Source organism: Chrysochloris asiatica, unplaced genomic scaffold (assembly GCF_000296735.1).
Source record: "Chrysochloris asiatica unplaced genomic scaffold, ChrAsi1.0 scaffold00055, whole genome shotgun sequence".
Taxonomy (NCBI): domain Eukaryota; kingdom Metazoa; phylum Chordata; class Mammalia; order Afrosoricida; family Chrysochloridae; genus Chrysochloris; species Chrysochloris asiatica.
In genome coordinates this window covers 7,345,410-7,366,676 of record NW_006408573.1, presented here as the reverse complement: position 1 = coordinate 7,366,676, position 21,267 = coordinate 7,345,410, and the positions used below count along the sequence as shown (strand labels likewise).

General features: G+C 46.9%; 1 protein-coding gene across 1 annotated transcript in view; it reads left to right on the top strand.

The window, feature by feature from the left end:
• The window catches only part of CNGB1 (cyclic nucleotide gated channel beta 1), a 73,707-nt gene extending 62,415 nt beyond the window's left edge, over window positions 1–11,292 (top strand). Inside the window, exons 27-34 of the mRNA XM_006863624.1 lie at window positions 460–601; window positions 1,147–1,306; window positions 3,116–3,213; window positions 3,304–3,387; window positions 4,660–4,778; window positions 4,946–5,092; window positions 8,317–8,542; window positions 11,005–11,292. Of these exons, the coding sequence (XP_006863686.1) occupies window positions 460–601; window positions 1,147–1,306; window positions 3,116–3,213; window positions 3,304–3,387; window positions 4,660–4,778; window positions 4,946–5,092; window positions 8,317–8,542; window positions 11,005–11,292 (1,264 nt within the window). The remainder of the gene's footprint in view (window positions 1–459; window positions 602–1,146; window positions 1,307–3,115; window positions 3,214–3,303; window positions 3,388–4,659; window positions 4,779–4,945; window positions 5,093–8,316; window positions 8,543–11,004) is intronic.
• The last annotated feature ends 9,975 nt before the right edge of the window (window positions 11,293–21,267 follow it).

Below are 21,267 nucleotides of genomic sequence, written 5' to 3'. Positions count from 1 at the left end.
CTGGCCAGCAGATGACTATGGGTTCCCTTTCCCTTTGGGGCCTCAGTTTCACTACCTGAAAAATAGGTGGGTAAGAGGGATAATACCTTCCAATCTTGATGCTGGATTTCCTTGCTTTCAATGATCCAACATGATGGCAGGCAGCAAAGGAATGATTGCAGAAATTGAATGAATATTTCCTCTTTGATAGGGTAGACCAAAGACTCCATTTCATCCTTCTGGCAACTTTTCACACCTGTCAGTGGGGATGACCACATGTCCTTGCAGGGTTGGGGTAGAGCCACAATTAAACCAGACAGCAATTTGCAAACTGTAAAGTGCTGTGCACACGTGGAGGTTGGCTTCTGGCCTTCGTGAGCCACCGAGGGTTTCTCTGTTGCACACATGAACCTATGGGAAGTATTCCAGCCAGGCCATCCAAGGTGATGCCTGTGATGGCTCTGTCATTCCTCTCTCCAGTTATGTTCGCTGTTATTACTGGGCTGTGAAGACCCTCATCACCATTGGAGGGCTGCCTGACCCACAGACACTCTTCGAAATTGTCTTCCAGCTGCTGAACTACTTCACAGGCGTCTTTGCTTTCTCCGTGATGATTGGACAGGTAACTGGGTCACCAGGCTGGAAGTCTCTTCCCATTTGAGAGTTAGTCCCTTTGTGATGTTGGGAGACTTGGGTTGAATGACTTCTTCCCAGGCTGAGGAATAGATGTTTCCGTTGAAGAAACCCCTGGGTGGTTTCTAATGTACTGGTGGGGTGGGGTGGCAAGATGGAGGGGCATCTTGTGTTCCAGCCAGTGTGAGAGGTGACAACCAAGTGTTCTCAGAATTACCTGGAAGGACCCTACCCTGAGGAACAGTTCACCTGGTTGACATGTTATCTAATGTGAGGCCAGACTAGCGGTTGGCTGGCATTGTGAGCCACATTGTACCAGAACCTGCCCAGCCCAGTGCCCAAGGGAACTGAGGCTGCCAGAGAGACCAGCCGCCTCATTCTTCCTCAGCCTACATCCCCATCAAACCTTCTCTGTGTGTGAATGTGGGTCCCTCTCTGCGAGCCTGTGTAAAGTACGTGTGTGTGTGATGCACATCCAAGGAACGTGTTTTGTAGTTCTGGAAGCTTCCTTGACACCCCCAATGATGTCCCTAGATGAGAGACGTGGTGGGGGCTGCCACCGCAGGACAGACCTACTACCGCAGCTGCATGGACAGCACTGTCAAGTACATGAACTTCTACAAGATCCCCAGGTCTGTGCAGAATCGCGTCAAGACCTGGTACGAGTACACCTGGCACTCCCAAGGCATGCTGGGTAAGACTGGTTGCGCCCCGGCTACCACCAGCTCTTCTGGTGGGCCCAACGCTTGCTGTTCAGTGCTCTCTCTCTTCCCAGGCTCCTTCCTCCCTCATCCTGTGTGTCATCCAAGGGCTGGGATTTCTCTTGTTTACAACATTTATGTGAGGGACATCTAGGAGGCTTGGAGGGCCCACATGATCCCTGAAGAGTTGAGGGGACCGTCTTCTGGATGCCCTGCCCATCTCAGTTCACCCAGGCTGAATTGAATCCTCATTCACAATGCAATTTAAAATCGGGATAAAGGAAGACTCTCAGTCAATGAAAGCTGTGGAGCCCATTCCGATTCATGGTCCAGCTCTGTGTGGAGTTACAGCAGAACTGTGCTCCCCTGGGTTTTGTTTTGTTTTGTTTGTTTTTTTACTTTAAAGTTTACTAAATCTTTATGATTTTGATGTGAAGGTATATTCATTTTCTTTTAGGTTACCCTGAATTTTATTAGTCCCTCTCCCCCATTTAAAATAATCTTTTTTATTATTATTAATGTTTTATTGTGAATTATGTGATAGTTTACATGGGAGAACTCCACTGGGTTTTTAATGGCTGGTTTTCCAAAAGTGGTTTGCCAGGACTTTCTTTCTAGGCAATGTTGGTGGACTTGAACCTGCAACCTTGCAGTTAGCAGCCAAGACGTAACTCACTCTCTTTCCACACACACACACACACACATACACCACACATTTGTTGTTGTTGTTAAGTACCATCGAGTCAGTTCCACTCATAGCGACCCTGTATAGGGTTTCCGAGGAGCAGCTGGTGAGCTTGAACCACCAACCTTGCAGTCTAAAACTATTGCTACTAGGGTTCCAGAGCAGGGTTGATGCAGCTATGCCCCAAACCCTGGGAGCTGCAGCCTCTTCCTCACGAGCTGGATAAACAACCACTCTCCACCGGGCATGCTGACCCCAGGGTGGGCAAAGCCAATACAGCACCTGCTTTCCTGGAACCACACAGCTTTGGTGGGCTCCTGATTCCATTCCTCCTGGAAAACTACAGCCCTTTTGCCTCATCTGTCAGATAGGGACTATAGCCGTGTACACCTCGGGCTGCTGTGAGGATTGACTACAACACTAAAACAGAGCCTAGAACACAGCAAGTACTAGAATCCAGTAGAAGGGCCAGTTCTGACTCACGGAGACCCCTTGTGTGTCAGAGTAGAACTGCACGTCATTGACTTTTCAGCAGCTGATGTTCAGACGTAGATCATCAGACTTTGTTTTGAGGTGCCTCTAGGCAGCCTCGAATCACCGGTCTTTCAGTTAGCAGTAGAACACATTACTGTAGCACCAGTGACTCCCAGCTACACAGTAGTTCTTGCTTTGCTGCAGAACAGAACTGACATAGAGGGTGGGTGGGTGGGGGGAATGTCCAGGGAAAGTTTCCTGGATGGGGTGACATTTGTGCTGAGCCCTTAACAATGAGTGGTGGTGATGGTGTGCCGTGGAGTCGGTTCCGGCTCATAGCAGCTCTACATAGGGTTCCCAAGGCTGGAAATCTGTACAGGGACAGAAAGCTTCACCTGTCTGTACTTTCTTAACAGTGTTCTGTTCTGCTGTGTATAGGGTTACTATGCGTCAGTACCGACTTGATGGCACCTAACAACAACAACAACAATGAGTAGGAGTTAAGAAAGTACACAGAGGTGCTTTAGACAGATAGACTGGGTGGGGTCCATGTGGCTGGACAATGTATGACCATAACTGGTCAGCTCAGTGTCTACTGGGGCAAGGGTCTGGCCTTCTGAAAAGTCCAGGGTCTGGTTTGCAGATGAGTCCGAGCTGATGGTGCAGCTTCCAGAAATGATGCGGCTGGACCTCGCCATCGATGTGAACTACGACATTGTCAGCAAGGTGGCGCTCTTCCAGGTATGGTGCTCCCAGCGTCCCTTCCCCTCAGGACTCCCTTCAGCCACACCTGCCTTTACACGGGGCTCCTTCCCCTCCTCTCTGGGGCAGGGCTGTGACCGGCAGATGATCTTTGACATGCTGAAGAGGCTCCGCTCTGTTGTCTACCTGCCCAATGACTACGTGTGTAAAAAGGTAAGCTCCTGGAGGAGACTGTGGATGTGGTCTGGGATTTAGGACTTGGCCACTTTTCCAGGAGCTGAGAGCTCCCAGTGTGGGCGTGATTCCAAGGCTCCAGGTAGGAAACACAGATGTGCCTTATGCTTTGCAGAGCATTCCCCTAAGACATGGGACTGTAGAGGTCCAAGATGAGGATGCCCACTTTACAGAAAAGAGAAGTGAGGAGTATGAACAAGAACAGGGTGGGAAGGTCCACAGCCAAGGGGCATTGCAGTTCAAAGCTAAATGCTTTCGCCTTCTTTCTTTGATTTAGTTCAGGAGTGGGAGAGGAGCCTGGTGGTACAACACTTAACGTGCAATCAGTTTCCCTAAAGATGACAGCCAAGAAAACCCAATAGGGCTGCCGACTAAGTTCTGACTCCTAGTGACCCTGTATAGGATTTCCAAAGGAGCACTGGCAGCAAAGTGGATTACAAGCAAGGCTGCTAACTGCAAGGTCAGCAGTTCAAATTTACCAGTCACTCAGTGGGAGAAAGATGAGGCTTTCCACTCCTATAAAGATTTACAGCCTTGGAAACCCTAGACAGGGTCACTATGAGTTGGAACTGACTTCACGGCACATCACCACCATCACCATACGGTTTCTAAGGAGTGGCTGGTGGGTTTGAACTTTTGACCTTGTTGTTAGCAGTCCAGTGCTTATCTTATAGTGCCACACCAGGTAGTTCTACTCTTCTACATGGGGTCACTATGAGTTGGGAACAACTCGATGATCCCTAACAACATCAGGCTGAGAGCATGAGTGCTTAGAACCAAATATTCTGAGTTCAAGTCCTGGTTCTGCCTCGGTCTTACTTTTGGATCTTATTATCACTCTTAGGTAGTAGATGCTTACTGAGCTCCTGATATGTGTGAGGCAGATATATGAAATTATATGAGCTCCTGGTACGCTCTAGGCATATATATGAGTTTGAACCACTGTTAGATTTTCCTGCTGTAGGCCCTCCATCCATGTGTATGATGGAGAATTGGCAGGATCCCTCCCAAGCTTCCAAACATTTTCCTGCCATGACACCACTTAATCCTCATCCGAAACCTGTCAGTTAGGCAGGGCAGGGAGTGACCACTCTCCCCAATCCACAGATGGGGAGGCTGAGGCCATGAAGGGATATCAGGTGGGTGTCAGGGCCAGGATCAGACCCAGGCTCCTCCTTGCGGTGGGCCCAACCCTTGCTGTTTCTCTGGGGGTAGGGGATGGGAAAAGGAACAAACCCCTCTCTGTTCTAGGGGGAGATCGGCCGTGAGATGTACATCATCCAGGCCGGCCAGGTGCAGGTCCTGGGCGGCCCCGATGGCAAGACCGTGCTGGTGATGCTGAAGGCTGGCTCCGTGTTTGGAGAAATAAGGTCAGACAGCAGGGGTTGATGTGAGGGTGGCAAAATGGCCAGTGGACAAGCCCACATCCTCGGGGTGGGCCACCATCCCGCTCAACGCAGTGGGGATGATGAAGGTTTTAAAACCATCAAAACTGAAGCGTCCAGGCAGTCTAACGTCTCTCCCTTCTCTGACCCAGCTTGCTGGCTATTGGGGGTGGGAATCGGCGCACAGCCAATGTGGTGGCTCACGGGTTTACCAACCTCTTCATCCTGGATAAGAAGGACCTGAATGAAATTTTGGTGCACTATCCTGAGTCTCAGAAGTTACTCCGGAAGAAGGCCAGGTAATTCATTGCTTATTTGTTTTTCATTGAAATTTTTCATGTTTTCCTCAGTGTGTGTTTCCAAAGAACAAAGACTTCCTTATATACAATCACAGTATTTTTGTGAAAATCAGGATATTCTATATTGAGACAATACTATTATCTCATCTGTAGTCCTGTAGGATAAACACTGGACTGCTTACAAGGTTGGCAGTTCAAACCCACCAGCCACTCCTTGGAAACCCTCTATAGGGTTGCTATGAGTCAGAACTAAATCAACAGCGCACAATAACGACGTCAAGTCCATAGACCAATTTCACTGGTTCTCCCAATAGTGTCTTTTAAAGCTCTTCTTGTTATCTTTTCCATTCCTGAATCAAATCTAGGATCCCACATGACATCAATGTGTATCTTAAATCTCCTTTCATCTGGGTTGGTTTCTCAGCCTTTTTCTATCCTTAATGACTTTGGCGCCTTTGAAGAGTAACCCAGATGCTGTCAAGCCAACTCTGACTCATGATGATCCCATGTGTGTTTCACAGTAAAAGTGGGCTCTGCAGAGTTCTCAGTGGCTGATTGCTTGGATGTAGATCACCAGACCTTTCTTCTGAGGTGCTGCTGGGTTGGGTAGAACCGCCAACCTTTTGGTTAGCAGCCAAGTGTGGGAACCATTTGTACTGCTCAGGGACCCCAGGGAAGCCACTGGGCCCTTCACAAGGCTAGTCACTGAACTTTACACAAAATTTGCCCACGTCCCCCGGCCATGTCATCCTTACTCTTCTGAGGGACTGGAAAGCATTTGTCTGAGACTCCCCGTACTCTCTCCCTCCTCCCTGTGAGAAGAGCAAGGCTCAGGAAGGCCACATTGGGCTGTCATCCTATCCCTCCAGCTTGGTTAGTGTGAGGGTCTAGCAAATCAGCTGAGGTCCTCAGAGGCCTCCCTGATGGCAGTTCAGGGGTGCCTGCTGCTTGGCAGTGCCCGTGGAGAAGGCTGAGAGGATTGGGGGCTGCACTTAGCAGCATGGAGATGCTGGAGGCACAGCGGGTGGCTGTGGCATAGTCCCTCAGGGTGACTGGCTCCCTAGACAAGCAAGCCGAGGAGAGAGGTCGAGGCTATAGTCACACTCTATCCATCTCTGGGCCCAGGACATTTGTGTTGGTGAGATCTGTCCAAGCTCCCTATTCCATAGAGGGGTTACCTGAGGCCCCGAAGCAGTGAAATGCTCACTATTCTAGTTTGAATCCAAGAAAAGAGGTTGAAACTGGAAAAAATGCCAGTGTTTCCTGGGGCAAAAAAAAAGAAAGCAGTTAAACCAATTGCTGTCAAGTCAATTTCAACTCATGGCAACGCCGTGTGTTATAGAGAAGAACTGCTCCGGAAGGTCTTTAGGGAAGCAGATGGCCAGGCCTTTCTTCTGCAGAGCCTCTAGATGGGCTCAAGCCACTAACAACCAATTTGTGAACCACTTGCACCATAGGGCCAAGCCGCATCTGAAAATGGGGGTGGATTTCCTTATCTGAAAATGTCTGGGAAGCTGCTCAATATTTTAACACAGAGCCAGCATTAGCAGTCAGCGAAGGGCCTTGAGATGGTTCTTTTGTGTCATTTGAGTGCCGTGCTGTGCCTTCCTGAGGACTGTCAGCCTGTGAATTATGGATTCAAATGACACAGGTGACAGTACCAGGCGTGAGACAGGCCTCTGATGAATGATCATGTCTGCATCCCCGGTGGGAGCCCCAGCTCCAGGATGCAAGTCTTGGGCAATTAATATCAATACGCACAATTTAAACCCTTTGCCTCTGATTAGATAAGCAGCCAGTAATGGCCTTATTTTTAAACAAACAAGTTGCGCTGGAACCCTGATGAATGGAATTGCCAATTAGCGGTCTAGGCTCGCTAGATTGCAGGAGAAACACATTTGTTCTTGAGCCAAACCGCACATCAGATGTGTAGCGGGAAAAAATCCCTTGCTGAGGCCTTGTTCTATCCTTACTTAGAGATGCAGGGTGGTGTGATGCATTGTGAAGATTAGGGTTATAATTCTGCGTTGGCCACTTCCTAGCAACCTGGGCTGGGATGTTCTACTCTACGCAGCCTGAGTCTCATGTTCCCCGACTGTCAGAGATACAACAATCACAACCCTCTGCTTCTCAAGGGGTGTTGTCAACGTTCGAGAAGATGATGACCAAGATGTTATTTTGTTATCAGTAAATTCTCAGGCTCTGGGGTCAGAGTCATGGATTTGAATTCCAACTCTGCCACATCCCAGCTGTGTGGCCTCAGACAAGTTACTCACCCCTTCTGTACCACCATATCCTCATTTGGAAATGAAAGCAAAATAGTGAAGACAGTAAGCTGTTGCTACTGAGTTGATGCTGACACTTGGTGGTCCCACTTGTTGTTGTTGTTGTTGTTAAGTGCTGTTGAGTCGGTTCCGACCCATAGCGACCCTGTACAGGGTTTCCGAGGGTGTAAATCTTTACGGGAGTAGAAAGCCTGCTCTTTCTCCCGCGGAGCAGCTGGTCATTTCGAACCACTGACCTTAAGGTTTGCAGCCCGATTCGTAACCACTACGCTACCAGTGTATCAGAGGAAAACTGTGCTCCACAGGATTTTCAATAGCTGATCTTTTAGAAGTTGATTGACAGACTTTTCTTCTTAGGTGCCTCTGGGTGGACTCGAACTTCCAACCTTTTTGTTAGTTACTGAGAGTATGAACCATTTGTACTACCCAGGAACTCCATGAGGGTTGTAGTGAGACTGAAACTATAAAGTATGTGTTCATTATTGATTGCTGCCTAACCGTATTACCGCAAATCTAGCAGTTTTAACAGCATACATTTATTATCTCAGTGTTTTTGTGGATTAGGAGTCTGAGGACGGCTCAGATGGATGTTCTCTGAGGCTGGAATCAAGGTGTCAGCCAGAGCTGGGTCTCATGGCAAGTCCTAGCTTGAAAAGGATCTGTCGCCAAGCTTACACAGTTGTTGGCAGCATCGCTTTTGTGGCTGCAGATGTAATGTAATGGCCTCAGTTTCTTATCAACTGTGACAGAGACCACCCTCCATCGTCTATGTGTTAAGTATTTAGCACTGTACTCTGCACACAAAAAACACCCAAAAATCCTTAGTCACTAACCACCCCCACCACACAACTCCAACTTAAAGGGTTCTAGACAAATGAGACTTCCCCCCCACCCTCCCCAAGAGCGCTTGTGGTGTAAGCAGACATTGCTTTCTTTCAGGCGCATGCTGAGAAATAACAACAAACCTAAAGAGCAGAAGAGTGTGCTCATCCTCCCACTCCGGGTGGGCACCCCCAAACTCTTCAGTGCTGCCCTAGCTGCAGCAGGAATGATGCGTGCCAAGGGGGCCAAAGGCGGCAAGCTTGCCCACCTCAGGGCTCGGCTCAAGGAACTGGCTGCACAGGAGGCAGCTGCAAGACAGCAACAGTTGCTGGAACAATCACAGGTAGTGTGACTGAGAACGCAGTCACCCCGTGCATTTCTGTTACGTGCCAGAGAGTGGGCTAGACAGTCTGTGTTTGGGGTGGGTTTCTTGACCTCAGCCAGGATTTGTTTGGTTGCAAGTGACTGAGTGCATTTGGCTAAAGCGGCTTAAGAAAACAGGGCATTTATTGGGCTAAGTAATTGAAAGTTCAGGCAAGACTGGATTCAGGGGCCCAAGTGATCCAGCAGTCTCCTCATTCCCTCATCTCTGGTTTCCTCAGTGCTGAACCATTCCCAGGCTGGTCCCCAAGAGCTCTATGATTATCTCCTCCTAGAAAGTACTTCCCCGCTGAGGCTGGCAGAAGTCTCAGGGCTCACTGTCATTGGACAGAATTGGATCACACACCTGTTGATAATCCAGTTACTGTGGTCACAGGGATGCAGTGCTCTGGAGAGGTCTGGGTTACATGCTGACTCTCAGACTGAGACTCTAGAAGGGACAGCTCCTCAAAGAGGAAGTCCCGGTGGGTTGTGAGCAGCATACACCCTTCCTCAGATGAGAGTGACATGCTCATATTTAATATTGTGTCGCTGACAATTTTTAAAATTTGAAAGGCGAAACCCTGCAGACAGGCACAGAGACGTCTGCTCCCACCCCTGTAAATCTAAAAGGGATTTTAAAATTAATTCTGGGATTTTTTTTTTTTTCTTTCCTGTAACTAAAGCCAAGAATGCCAATTAGAATGATTGTACTAATTATAGCTATTCATGACTGTCCTTTAGGGAGGCTGCTGGGAAAGGCAGTGGGGAGGGGCTGGGTTTGGCCATGATGAACTCAATCTCAATATAGGCTGAACCCAGGAGGCCCATCCTGGGGGCATTTAACAACAGGAGTCTGGTGAGTAACATCAAAGCCATCAGAGATTCCAAGACATTCGTGGTTCCTTGGAGGGAGCCATGCCTGCCTGGCACACTGAATGTCAAGGACAGGGTCTTTAGTGCTGGCTGATGGGTGGGGCTGGGAAAGTCAAAAAGTGGACAGGACTCTAGAATGTTCTCAGTACAGCAAAAGTCTTTTTCTGACAGGGGGCTGTGGCTCCTAGGTGTTAACTTTTCATGAGAGCAGCCTTGAGATTTGAATTCAATTGGTAAAATCATTCTAATAAAAGACATTTCCCTGTCATTCAGAATGGCTGGGATAAAATGGCGGAATGAATACAAGGAGCTCTTAAATTCAAATCCAAACACTTAGACCCAGATCCTGGCTCTGGCACCTGCCAGCTCTGGGACAGGGAAGCTCATCATGCTTCTTGAGACCCAGATTATTTATGGATGCCACATAGAGTTGGAAAGTTCAAGTAGGAGCCCTGCTTGTAAAAGCATCTTCAACATAGCAGAGTACTTCCCATGATGCTCTGGTTCCCAGCATATAGCCTGATGCTCCCAGGAGTCCTGTACTCAGCACGACTTGGCATCCTCCCTAGCTTCCCCCTGGAAGTGGGTGGTCAGAGGTAAAAGTGAACAGAGGAGAGTGGAGCAGATACATCAAAAGATGCAGAAATACCAAGACAAAGAGAGCGGCAGGTTCCCAGGGCTGCAATGGGTTCTAGGAACTTCTTTGCCCCATTCCCACCTTCTGCTTCTTCTCTCAACATTCTATGATTGGAGCAAACTTCAGGGGGTCTCTATTCCTCATAAGCACTTTGACTGCCCCATTTAAATTCACTCCCATCATCTCAGGTGGGGCTTGCGCAGTTGAGGACCTCTTGGACCTCACTTGGGGACCAGTTCCCTCTCCAAGGTTCTTGTTTGCAGAGATGGGGTCAGATAGAGCAAGGAAGGCCATATGTGTCCTCAAAGGCTTGGTTTTTAACCCATTCCCTCTTGATACACAGACCATGGCCAAAGTCTATGGAGGTACTGTAGACCAGAGATCCATCAGTCTCCAAACCTTGGCTCAGTTCAGCCTAACACACAGTGGTGACCAGTCCCATATCTCAGCGTTTTAGATCTTCCAGAAAGGCTGCCCCTCCTCACTTTTACCTTGCTTGCTTACTTTTTCTTACTAATTGTAAGAGTGCCTTTCCCTGGGCAGTGCAGGCCGGCTCAGCCATGGTATCCCCCCCATCATGGTCACAGATTGTGCACTGAATGGTTTCACCTGGGAAAGGAAGCTCTTCCCTTGAATTGGCAACTTTACCCAGCTTCAGCGCCCACAACTCAACAGGGATCTGAAATATTCCCAAGACCTTTCACCAAACCCAGCTGGGACTTTGAGTCCTTAAACATAACGGTAGCATATTCTAGTTCACCAAATAACCCTCATGTGGTTCTGCTCTGGGCCACTAAACTTCATCCCCTGCGTGCTCCGCCATCCGCCCACTTGGGGGCGGAAGAGGAGGAGACAAGAAAAGGTCTTTGACTCTGCAGACTCTTTAAACGTTCTGTCGTGCCTCACCCGACATCTCCCTTTGCTGATTCCAGGGCAAAAGTTCAGAAGACGCCGCTGGAAAGACAGGCTCAGACGGCACTGACCAGCCCGCGGCCGCAGCTGAGGCCGCCCCAGACCAGCCCGTACCCCTTGCGCCCGCGCCTCTGGATCCTCCGACACCGCGCCCTCCGCCACCTGCCTCCCCGGGGAGACCCGCGGGTGACGGGGCGAGGGTGGTCGAGCCTGAGGAGCCATCAGTGAGGATCCACATGAGTCCTGGCCCAGAGACTGGCGAGCAGATCCTGTCGGTGGAGATCCCCGAGGAGAAGAAAGAGGAGTGAGGTGGCCTGGAGCCTGGCCCCGTGCGTTGAATGAGTGTCCAGGAGAAGCGGCTTCCCGAAGTAGTGGCCTCGGTCCCTCCCTGTAGCCACGCCACCCACAGCTCTGCCCTGACACCCGCCTCTCAGGCCTTGAAATCAGCTTATTCTTTCCAAGAACAAACTCACTTTCTATTTTCAAAGATCTATGGGAAGGAGAAAGGAGCTCTGGTAGCTTAGTGGTTACGAATCCGGCTGCTAATCTGACGATCAGCAGTTCGAAACTACCAGCTGTTCTGCGGGAGAAAGATGAGGCTTTCTGCTCCCGTAAAGATTTACAGCCTCGGAAACCCTGTACAGGGTCGCTATGAGTCGGAACCATCTCCACGGCACATAACAAATGGGAAGGAGACGGAGTCCTGGTGTGGTGCTTTAGGGTCAGCACCGGACTGCGAACCACCAGGTCGGCAGTTCAAGCCCACCAGCTGCTCCTCGGAAACCCTATACAGGGTCACTGTGAGTCATAACCGACTGGACAGCACTTAACAACAGCTTAAGCAGGAAATAAGAGTCCTGGTGTGGCGCTGTAGGATAAGCACTCAACTATCAAGTTGGTTTGAATACAAGGTCGGTAGTTCAAACTCACCAGCTGCTCCTCAGAAACCCTATGCAGGGTCTCTGAGTCAACTGACTTGACAGCGCTTACCAATAGGCAGGAGATAGAATGGGGCTCCAAAAAATTTTGAAGCCAAGTAAAGGATTATTTAATGTATGGATTTCCCCCTCAGAACTTGTCCCCCATCACACACACACACCCATCTCCACTCAAGGATAGAAGCCATTTACAACGGAAAAGAGGGCTTTATGGGAATTGTGAGAATTACGGTACTTCTGACCTGACCTTTGAATGGTGTTTCTATGCTAAGTAGCCACGTTAAGGAACGTAGTGTTCATTGGTATGGTTGTTGTTGGGGTACATCCTGTGTTCACTTGGACTCATAGAAACCCCAGTAACAGAGTAGACCTTCCTCAGAGGGTTTTAGTAGATTTCTGGTCTTACTCCCAAAAGTCAATATGTGGGTTCAACCTTTCGGGTAGCAGCTAAGCACTTAACCATTGTGCCACTAGTTCTCCTAGTGAGGATAGTCAGGTATTTCTTTATCTTCCCCAGACCACTGTTCCATTCTGTGTTGTCAGGCGCCTTTATCTCAGACAAGGTTCAATGGTGTTTTCCTGCAGGCAGGGGCGGCCACAAAGGCACAGCTTCCCCAGACACCCAGAGAAGCCACATTCCCCATCAGCAGAAATCCATCTGTTACTATAGAGACGATGGTAGCAACTTCCATTAATCCTAGAAGATGAAATCTCACTGCTGATGACACCACTTAAGCACCCCCAAGTTTCCACACATCACGTGTCATGTTGCTTTTATGATTCAAGAAATTGAAGAAGGGTCATTCCTTCTATGAATGTTTATTAAGGGCTTTATTTGCATACCAAATGGCTCTTGGGAGAGCCTGTAATTAAAAATAAAATCTACTGTTGGGCCATTTCTTTCTACAAGCAGCATAAAGGGCCTGGAATCCCATTTTCCATAAAAGGACTGTCCTTGCCAGGAACATTGGGAACTGCTGAAGAGGCCCTTTGAGCCTTGCGACTGTGTGTCTGTTCATCCAACTAAATGCAGAATGTTAATTTCCACTGTGAAAAATGAAACAATGTGGAAACTCCCAGGCGTAACAAGCCCACGTGACAGTTTCCAAGTTTGTCATTACAGAAGCAGAGCCGCTGGGTAGGTCCAAACTGCCCAGCCTTTTGGTTAGCAGTCAAGTGCTTACCCTATTTCACCACCAGGTCTCCTTCAGGCTAGACTGTTGTTAGGTGTCACTGAGTCGGTTCAGACTCACAGCAATCTGGTACCGGGTTTCTGAGGCTGTAAATCTTTATGGGAGCAGAAAGCCTCATCTGGTGGGTTTGAACTGTCAACCTTCTAATTAGCAGTCCACTGCTTATCCTACAGCACTACCTGGGCTCCTTGGGTGAATCTAAGCATCCCCAAATCTACGGGTTAAGAACAGATTTATCCAGTTCATGACATGTCATGTGATCTGGGTGTAAGCATCACATTGAATATAATGATGTTTGACATTATTATTTTATCCTTTTAACAATATTTTCTTAATTTATTTTAACAGATAGTAATACAGCTATATAAGTCAAAATTTAAAAGGCACAAAAGAGTATCTAGTAAAACTGATCTCACCTCTGCTCCACAACCTCCCTGGGGTCTCCTTAGAAGCAGCCACCATATCAATATCATTCTTGTACTTTGAGAGATGTTTTTGCTTACACAAAGAAATCTGTTCTGTTGGCCTGCCGTTATTTTTGTTTTGTTTTTTGACAGAAATGGTAACATACTAGAGTTACTGTTCTTTTCACTTACTTTATTTTGGAGATAAGTCCCTATCAGTATATAAAAGCTGTGTGTATTTTATTATGACTGCAATCTAGTCTGCTGTACCATGCATTACCATACCAGGTACCCTAGCATTTAACCACTCTCCCGCCGATGAGCGTTTGTGTTATTTCTAATCCTCCGCTGTTAAAAATAATGCTGCTACAAAAAAATCACTGATAAATGCTTTTTAAGAGACTGGGGGATTTGGCAAATTTGTTTTTCGTTTATCATTCCCGTGTGTAGTTGTTAGTTGGTCTGCAACTCATGAAACATTGTCTGGTCCCTGGCCATTTTCATGATGGTTGAGTCCATTGTTGTAGGTGTTGTAGCGCCTTCCAACCTGGGGGGTTCGTCTTCTAGCACCTTCCAGAGTATCAGGTAATACTCTGCTGTGATACCTAGGGTTTTCACGGGCTGATTTTCACCACTAGATAGCCAGGTCTTTCTTCCCATTCTCTCTTAGTCTGGAAACTCTGCTACAACCTGTCCACTATGAATGACCCTGCTGGTATTTGAAATACTGGTAGCATAACATCCAGCATCACAGCAACACACAAGACATCACAGTAGGACAGACTGACAGATGGGTGTGACCATCCCACTTAGCATTCCCATATTTGCACTCTATCTTCCAATGTTCAAGCCTAGTAAAAAATTCTATCTTTACCAAGTTTTTCAGATATACTTATAAAGTAGAATATTGTCCTTCAGTAGATGGCAGAATGTTCCATGAGCACCTTCACTGTGAGATCCTATTTTATAAGGGATGTTTTATATGAATGTACTTATTCTTTTAGCTATCAACCCTTGAAGATATACTGCTTATTATATAAAGCAATAGATTCTTGAGGTTTCTAAGACTTGTTCTGGAGGAAAAATTAATTTTGAAATGAGATTAGTAGTGTCTTAATTTCACTAAGGTATCTCATTAAATTTGATACTTTCACAAATCTTGGATGCTAGGTCAATTGAATTTGAGACTGGCATTATTCTGTAAATTGAATTAGACTGGTTGGTTGCCAAGGTAAAAGAGGGTACAACTCTGAAATTCTGTAATTCTGCAGCTGGCACCGGCTTTTGTTTATGCATTTTGAATCTTTACTCAACTGCAGTGCCTCGATACTTCTTGTAGTTTGGTAGAAAATGAATAGCAAGTTAACTTTCTTAACTACGTAAATATTTTAAATAAAATTCAAACCAACGATCTATTCAAAATTTAATTGGAGTTCATTTTCCATATATATTCAGCTACCTAGGATTTCCTAATCTGTTTAATTAGTGCATATGAACACTGTATTTATCCTCTGGTTTTCATATTGCAATACATTTTAATTAAAGTATTTAGACAAATGGTTCTGCTCTGAGGATTCATTTTGGAAAATGGCCGTGTATGTATGACAAATCCTGGTTCTTGTGAGACAAGCTAAGTAACTTTCCTGGTTGAGTTACTTAGGGATGTAGTCTGTCCTGCATTCCTATTATTGGGGTGACATTACTCCATTACCATTGTCACCTTTCTACTGCTGAAGCTTGTAGCTGCTACTGCACCTTAGCAAGCCTCCATGGTCCCTAGGATTCTAAGCTCCTCAAATCAACAGACCCATTGCGAACCTTTTGATCTCACCAAGCCAATGGCTTACAGATTTCGAAAGCCTCATAACCACTTGTGGGATGAGTTGATTCTGACTCCTGGCAGCCCCATGTTTCTTTGAGTTGTACTGTCCCATAGGGCTTTCAATGGCTGCCCTCTTTTGGAAGTGGCTCACCAGGCCTTTCTTCTCAGGTACCTCTAGGTGGGTTTGAACTGTCAACCTTTTGGTTAGTAGTTCAGTGCTTAACCACTTTCACCAGCCAGGCACTCCCAAAGCACATTCAACTTGTTCAATGGTGCACTCATGAACTTGACTGTGGGTCCAAACTGTCTGGCTTCCAACCCCAGCTTGACCACATGCCGTGGGGGATTAAGGACCTCATTGAGTTCCGATGACCTCATGTGTACAATGGAGACAATTCATTGCACGGCACAGGCCACTCTAATGATTAGATGGTCTACCAACATTGCCAAGTCAGAATGAGCAGGAGAAATAAAACCTGCTTGCTGTCCCCCTTATTCCATTACAGTTGAAGTAGGTTAGAAGTCCCTTGAGGTTCTGTCTTCTCTGAATTCTGCCACTGCCCAGGGGTTTTATACACACGGAGGGCTGTGAGCACTTCTCCTTTGTTCTTCAACTGAGACTTAGTACAGATCATAGCTTCCCACCATCCACGAACGTATCTAATTCAATCTCATATAAACACAGACCCTAAAACACCCCCACCAAGGCTTTTTCTCCTGAGCAGGCACTTGTTCCACCCTGGGCTAGGTGCAGGGCCAGCTTCAGCTTCACACATGTAAGAGCTCCACGCTCAGGGGATCCCACACTTGGTTTCATATTCTGCTGTCACCATCTTGATAGTCTTAATTACTTTTTTTATTTCAAGTTTTTATTGTGAATTATGTGGTAGTTTACATGGGAGAACATTATCTTTACATTCACCCTATCGTATTTCATTTCATTGCAATGATTACAATCCCCTGCATGCATCATCAAACAACCAAAGGGTACACCCTGCACGCCCATTCCACACCTCCCGGTTGTCAGCACACAGCCCCCCTCCCTCCATGAGTCTAGAGTCCCCAGCCACTCCTTCTCACCACGTCATCATCTCTGCCTCCATCTGTGGTGTCACTGCTTCTCTGGATAGGATCCTGACTCCTAATTACTTTTGAACAAGGGAACCTCATTGTCATTTTTGCATTGGGCCCCACAAATTATATTGGCTGTCCTGGTTTGGTTGGAGTATCTCCTGATATGGAAAAGACCACTGGGAGGAGGAAGGGAGGTAGAGACGAGTCTGTTTGGACTCAGACTTTCCATTTCCCTTCTTTTAGTATAGAGCCCTACTTCCCTATTGGGAAAGCCCTTCTCAGTCAAGGTCCCCATGTTATCTTGACCATGATGACTCAAACTAAGCCTATTGGTTCACTTTTCCAGAGTTTTGAATCTTGAGCACCATGGCACTATTGTATGGTGCCAACCACCAGCCATTCTGCCTTCTTAGTTAACTGAGCTCTGATTTTGTTTGGGGCAGTAATGTGCTCAGCCCAGCAAGCTGAAGTCCAATTGGTCTTAGTGGATTACAGCATTTTTGTTCCTTTTTACCAGGTACTTGCTTTTCCAGCCCTCTTTGCAGCAAGGGGTGGCCATTTGGTCCATTTCCAACTGATGAATTATAAAGGAAAGGCTGTTGGAGGCAATTTGATAATAGTTACTTGCCCTTTTACGGTCCCTCTTTCTTCTTGCTTGGGATGCTGATGTGAGGGTATGATATCGGGAACTTTAGCAGCTGTCCTGTGACTGAAGGAAGAGCCGAAAGAACAGCTACAAACCCTGACATGCTTCAGTTGCCAAACCACATCTGGAAGCTCTTCTTTCTAGACTACTTATTATGTGAGAAAGAAATAAAAAATACCTTTCTTATTTAAGCCACTCTTAGATGGGAATCCATCAAATTGATTCCAACTCACAGGGACCTCTATGTAGGGTTTCTGAGGCCGTACATTTTCACAAAAGCAGAAAGCCTCCTCTTTCTCCCTTGGAGCTGCTGGTGGATTCGAACTGCTGGCCTTGTGGTTGGCAGCCAACGCATAACCCATCACACCAAGAGAAATGAAATGCCGAGAGAGAAAGAACAGGAGCAGATGCATCACAACTCTGGGATCCCGGCCACATGGTCCGTAAGTCCCTGTGGCCAATCTTTGTTACTACCTGTGTCCCTTTCCTTCTTGGCCTGGTCTTCAGCTTTTCCCTAAATATGTGAGCTACCTTTTGTGTTTTGAATAAATTTACCTGGTGCTTAAGTTGGTCAGCATCTGTTTCAGTTGCTCACATTGAAAAAATACACAAAAACTAACAGATGCAGACAGCCTGAAAGTATGTCTGATAACTTACCTATTATTTAAAATTCCAGACTTGGGTCATCTGTTCTGGGTGCAAGTTTTGGTTTTGCACAGGCAATTACGGTTTCTGAATTCAAACAGCAGGAAGAGGGGGTCCCTTGAAAAAGGGAGAAGAAAAGACAGTGGGGCACTTGAACAAAAACAAATTTGAACACCTCTCTGTGACTGGTAATCCCAGTGGGAGCCAATGGTTTGTACAGCAATTTGGGCCTATGCATCTCATCTAAAACACCCTGGCCAAGCTTTACTCTCCTAGGACTCTCTACTCCTTTCTGGATTAAGTCCAGGACTAAATTAAACAACAGCAAACAAACAAAACCAAACCTTTGTTGTCAAGTTGATCCCACCTCACAGCAGTTGTGTGGGACAGGATAGGACTGTCCCTCAGGTTTCCTTCCACAGCTGTAACTTTGATGGAAGCTTTCTCCCTGAGAGGCTGCTGGATGAGCACTGATGATTTCGGCTGACAGTCAAGTGCTGTACAACCTGGCTACTTGAGCTGGATTTGTTGTTGTTGTTGTTAAGTGCCATTGAGTTAGTCCCAAATCATAGCAGCACCGTATAGGGTTTCTGAGGAGCAGCTCGTGAGTTTGAACCACCAACGTTGTGGTCCAAACCGACCTTTTGGTCCAGTACAACTAGGCCTTTCCCCAGTCCTTCTCTGTCCTGAAGAGGGACACAGAACAGCCAAGATAGAACCCTTCTCATTCACGATCCCATCTCGCACTGTTTTTTATAACAAGGAGCCATGGTGGCGCAATAGTTAACTGTTAGATTGTTAACCAAAAGGTTGGCAGTGCAAACCAACCTAGTGGTTTCCCAATCGAAAGATCTAGAAACGGTTTCTGTAACGATTACTGTTATTACGTGCCACTGAGTCAGTTCCAACTCAAAGCTACCCTACATAGGGTTTCCGAGGACTGGCTGGTGGGTTTGACCTGTCAACCTGGTGGTTACCAGTCCAGTGCTGATCCAACATCACCACACAGGACTCCTCTGGAGGGATTACGTCCATGAAAACCCTATAGGGCAGTTCTACTCTGTCACATGGGGTTGCTATGAATTGGAATAGACCAACACGCAACAACAGCACTAAGATCAACATAGGTGTGCTTTACGGTTTTCAGAGTTTCCCTGTTCAATTGTCTTGTCCACTATTCTCTTATGAGGTGATCAGGAAGTGAATTATTAGACCCAAACTCGTCACTGTTGTTAAGTATTGTCAAGTCAGTTCCAACTCATAGCCACCCCATATAGGGTTCCCGCGGAGTGGCTAGTGAGTTTGAACCACTGACCTTCAAACCTAGACAGGCAAAGGGATTTAGCTGCTCCCTGAAACTACTGCCCTGCCTTTACCAGGGACCAAGGTGTGGCCTCTGCTGAGAATTGTCATTCAGTCAGTGTTGTTGCTGTATGTTCCCTGACTTGAGGAGACCCCATTTGTCTTATGTAGAGTTACTATAACAGAAGTACCACAAGTGGATGACTTTAACAAACAGAAATTTATTCTCTCACAGTTTAGAAAGCTGAAAGTTCAAATCCAGAGCACCGATACCAAGCGAAGGGTTTTTCTCTTTGTCGGCACAGGGGTAAGGTCCTTGTCGTGTTTCAGCATCTGTAGGCTCAGCATTCCTTGGAGATCTCCATGTGTCTTGGCATCAATCTTCCCCTGGATCTAGGAGCTTCACAGTGCACGGACCCAAGTCCTAAGATCACACTCCATTCCTGGCTCTCTTTCTTGGTGGTAGTAAGTGCCCCCCTTCTCTGCTCACTTCTCTCTCTTTTTTAAGGAGCTCTGGTAGCATAGTGGTTACGAATAGAGCTGCAAACCTCAGGGTCAGCAGTTTGAAACTACCAGCTGCTCCGCGGGAGAAAGATGAGGCTTTCTGCTCCCGCAAAGATTTACAGCCTCAAAAACCCTGTACAGGATCGCTATGAGTCGGAACCAACTCCATGGCACTTAACAACAACAACAAAGACAAAAGGTATTGCAGGCCACACCCCTAAGAAACTCCCTTACATAGGATCAAGGTTGTGATGGAATGCAGGGTATAACAGTGCAGGTTTTTATCAGTTTACTATGTGAGGTCACATCATGGGAGGCATCACCTAACTGCCACATTACATCATTACATAACTGCTAAGTCACTGAGAACCATGGCCCAGCCAAGTTGGCGTATGTTTTGGTACTCAACAGAACTGAGACCCATGAGGTGACTGACTGGGAATTGAACCAAGTCTGTTGTTGTTGTTAGGTGCCATAGAGTCAGTTCCAACTCATAGCGACCCTATGCACAACAGAATGAAACACTGCCCAGTCCTGCACCAACCTCACAATCATTGTCATGCTTGAGACCATTGTTGTCACCATGCCAATTCCTCTCGTGGAGGTCTTCCTCTTTTTCACTGACACTCCACTTTACCAACCATGATGTCCTGCTCTAGGACCCTCCTGAGAACATGTCCAAAGTATGAGAGACAAAGTCTTGCCATCCTGACTTCTAAGGAGTGTTCTGGTTCTACTTCTAACACAAATTTCCTTCTTCTTCTGGCAACCCATGGTACTTTCAGTATTCTTCACCAACACCATCCTTCAAATACCTCGATTCTTCTAAGGTCTTCCTTACCCAGTGTCCAATTTCCACATACATATGAGGCGTGGTGCTGTGGGTTTATGCTCCAGACTGCAAAGCCATTTGAACCGCAAGGTCGCCAGTTCAAGCTCACCAGCTGCTGCTTGGAAACCCTATACAGGTTCACTATGGGTCAGAACCGACTCGATGGCACTTAACAACAACAATGAGGCTATTGAAAATATCATGGCTTGGGTCAGGCACACCTTAGTCCTCAAACTGACATCTTTGCTCTTTAACACTTGAAGGTGTTGACTGGAGGCTCAGTCATTGACACTACTCAAGGAGAGCTTCGTAGAAGAACAGTCAGCATAATGGAGGATTTGTTGTTAGAACCAAAAATGTCTGGGTAGGTTTGGACCCAGCTTCCTATCTGATAACTTGGTGGTCTTTAATGACTTCATGGTATTCAATGGCTTGCTATTTGATGACTGAGTGAGCTCCCTTCTTATTTTATTCTTTCAATGGGCATGTGGTTTGGTCTTCTCCAGAGAGTCTTCACTGACCAGATTTAGCAAATAGAAACACAAGATGCAGACTTCAATGTGAACTTCAGCTATAACAATGAACAAATTTTTTCTAAGTGTGCCCGCAGGAGCCCTGGGTAGCCTAGTGGTTGCGAGTTGGGCTGTTAACCTCAAGGTCAGCAGTTTGAATCTACCAATTGCTCTGCAGGAGAAAGTTGAGACTTTCTGCGTCTGTAAAGATTTACAGTCTCGGAAACCCTATACAGGGTCGCTTTGAGTAAAAACTGACTCACGGCATACCACCACCATGTCTGCCCTTATGATATTTGGGGTGCTGTTAGTTATACTGGAGTCGGCTCTGACTCAGGGTGACCCCAACTCAGCGTCATCCCCAGGATCAGCTGAGGATCAGACCATTGTGCTCCACAGGTTTTTGTCACT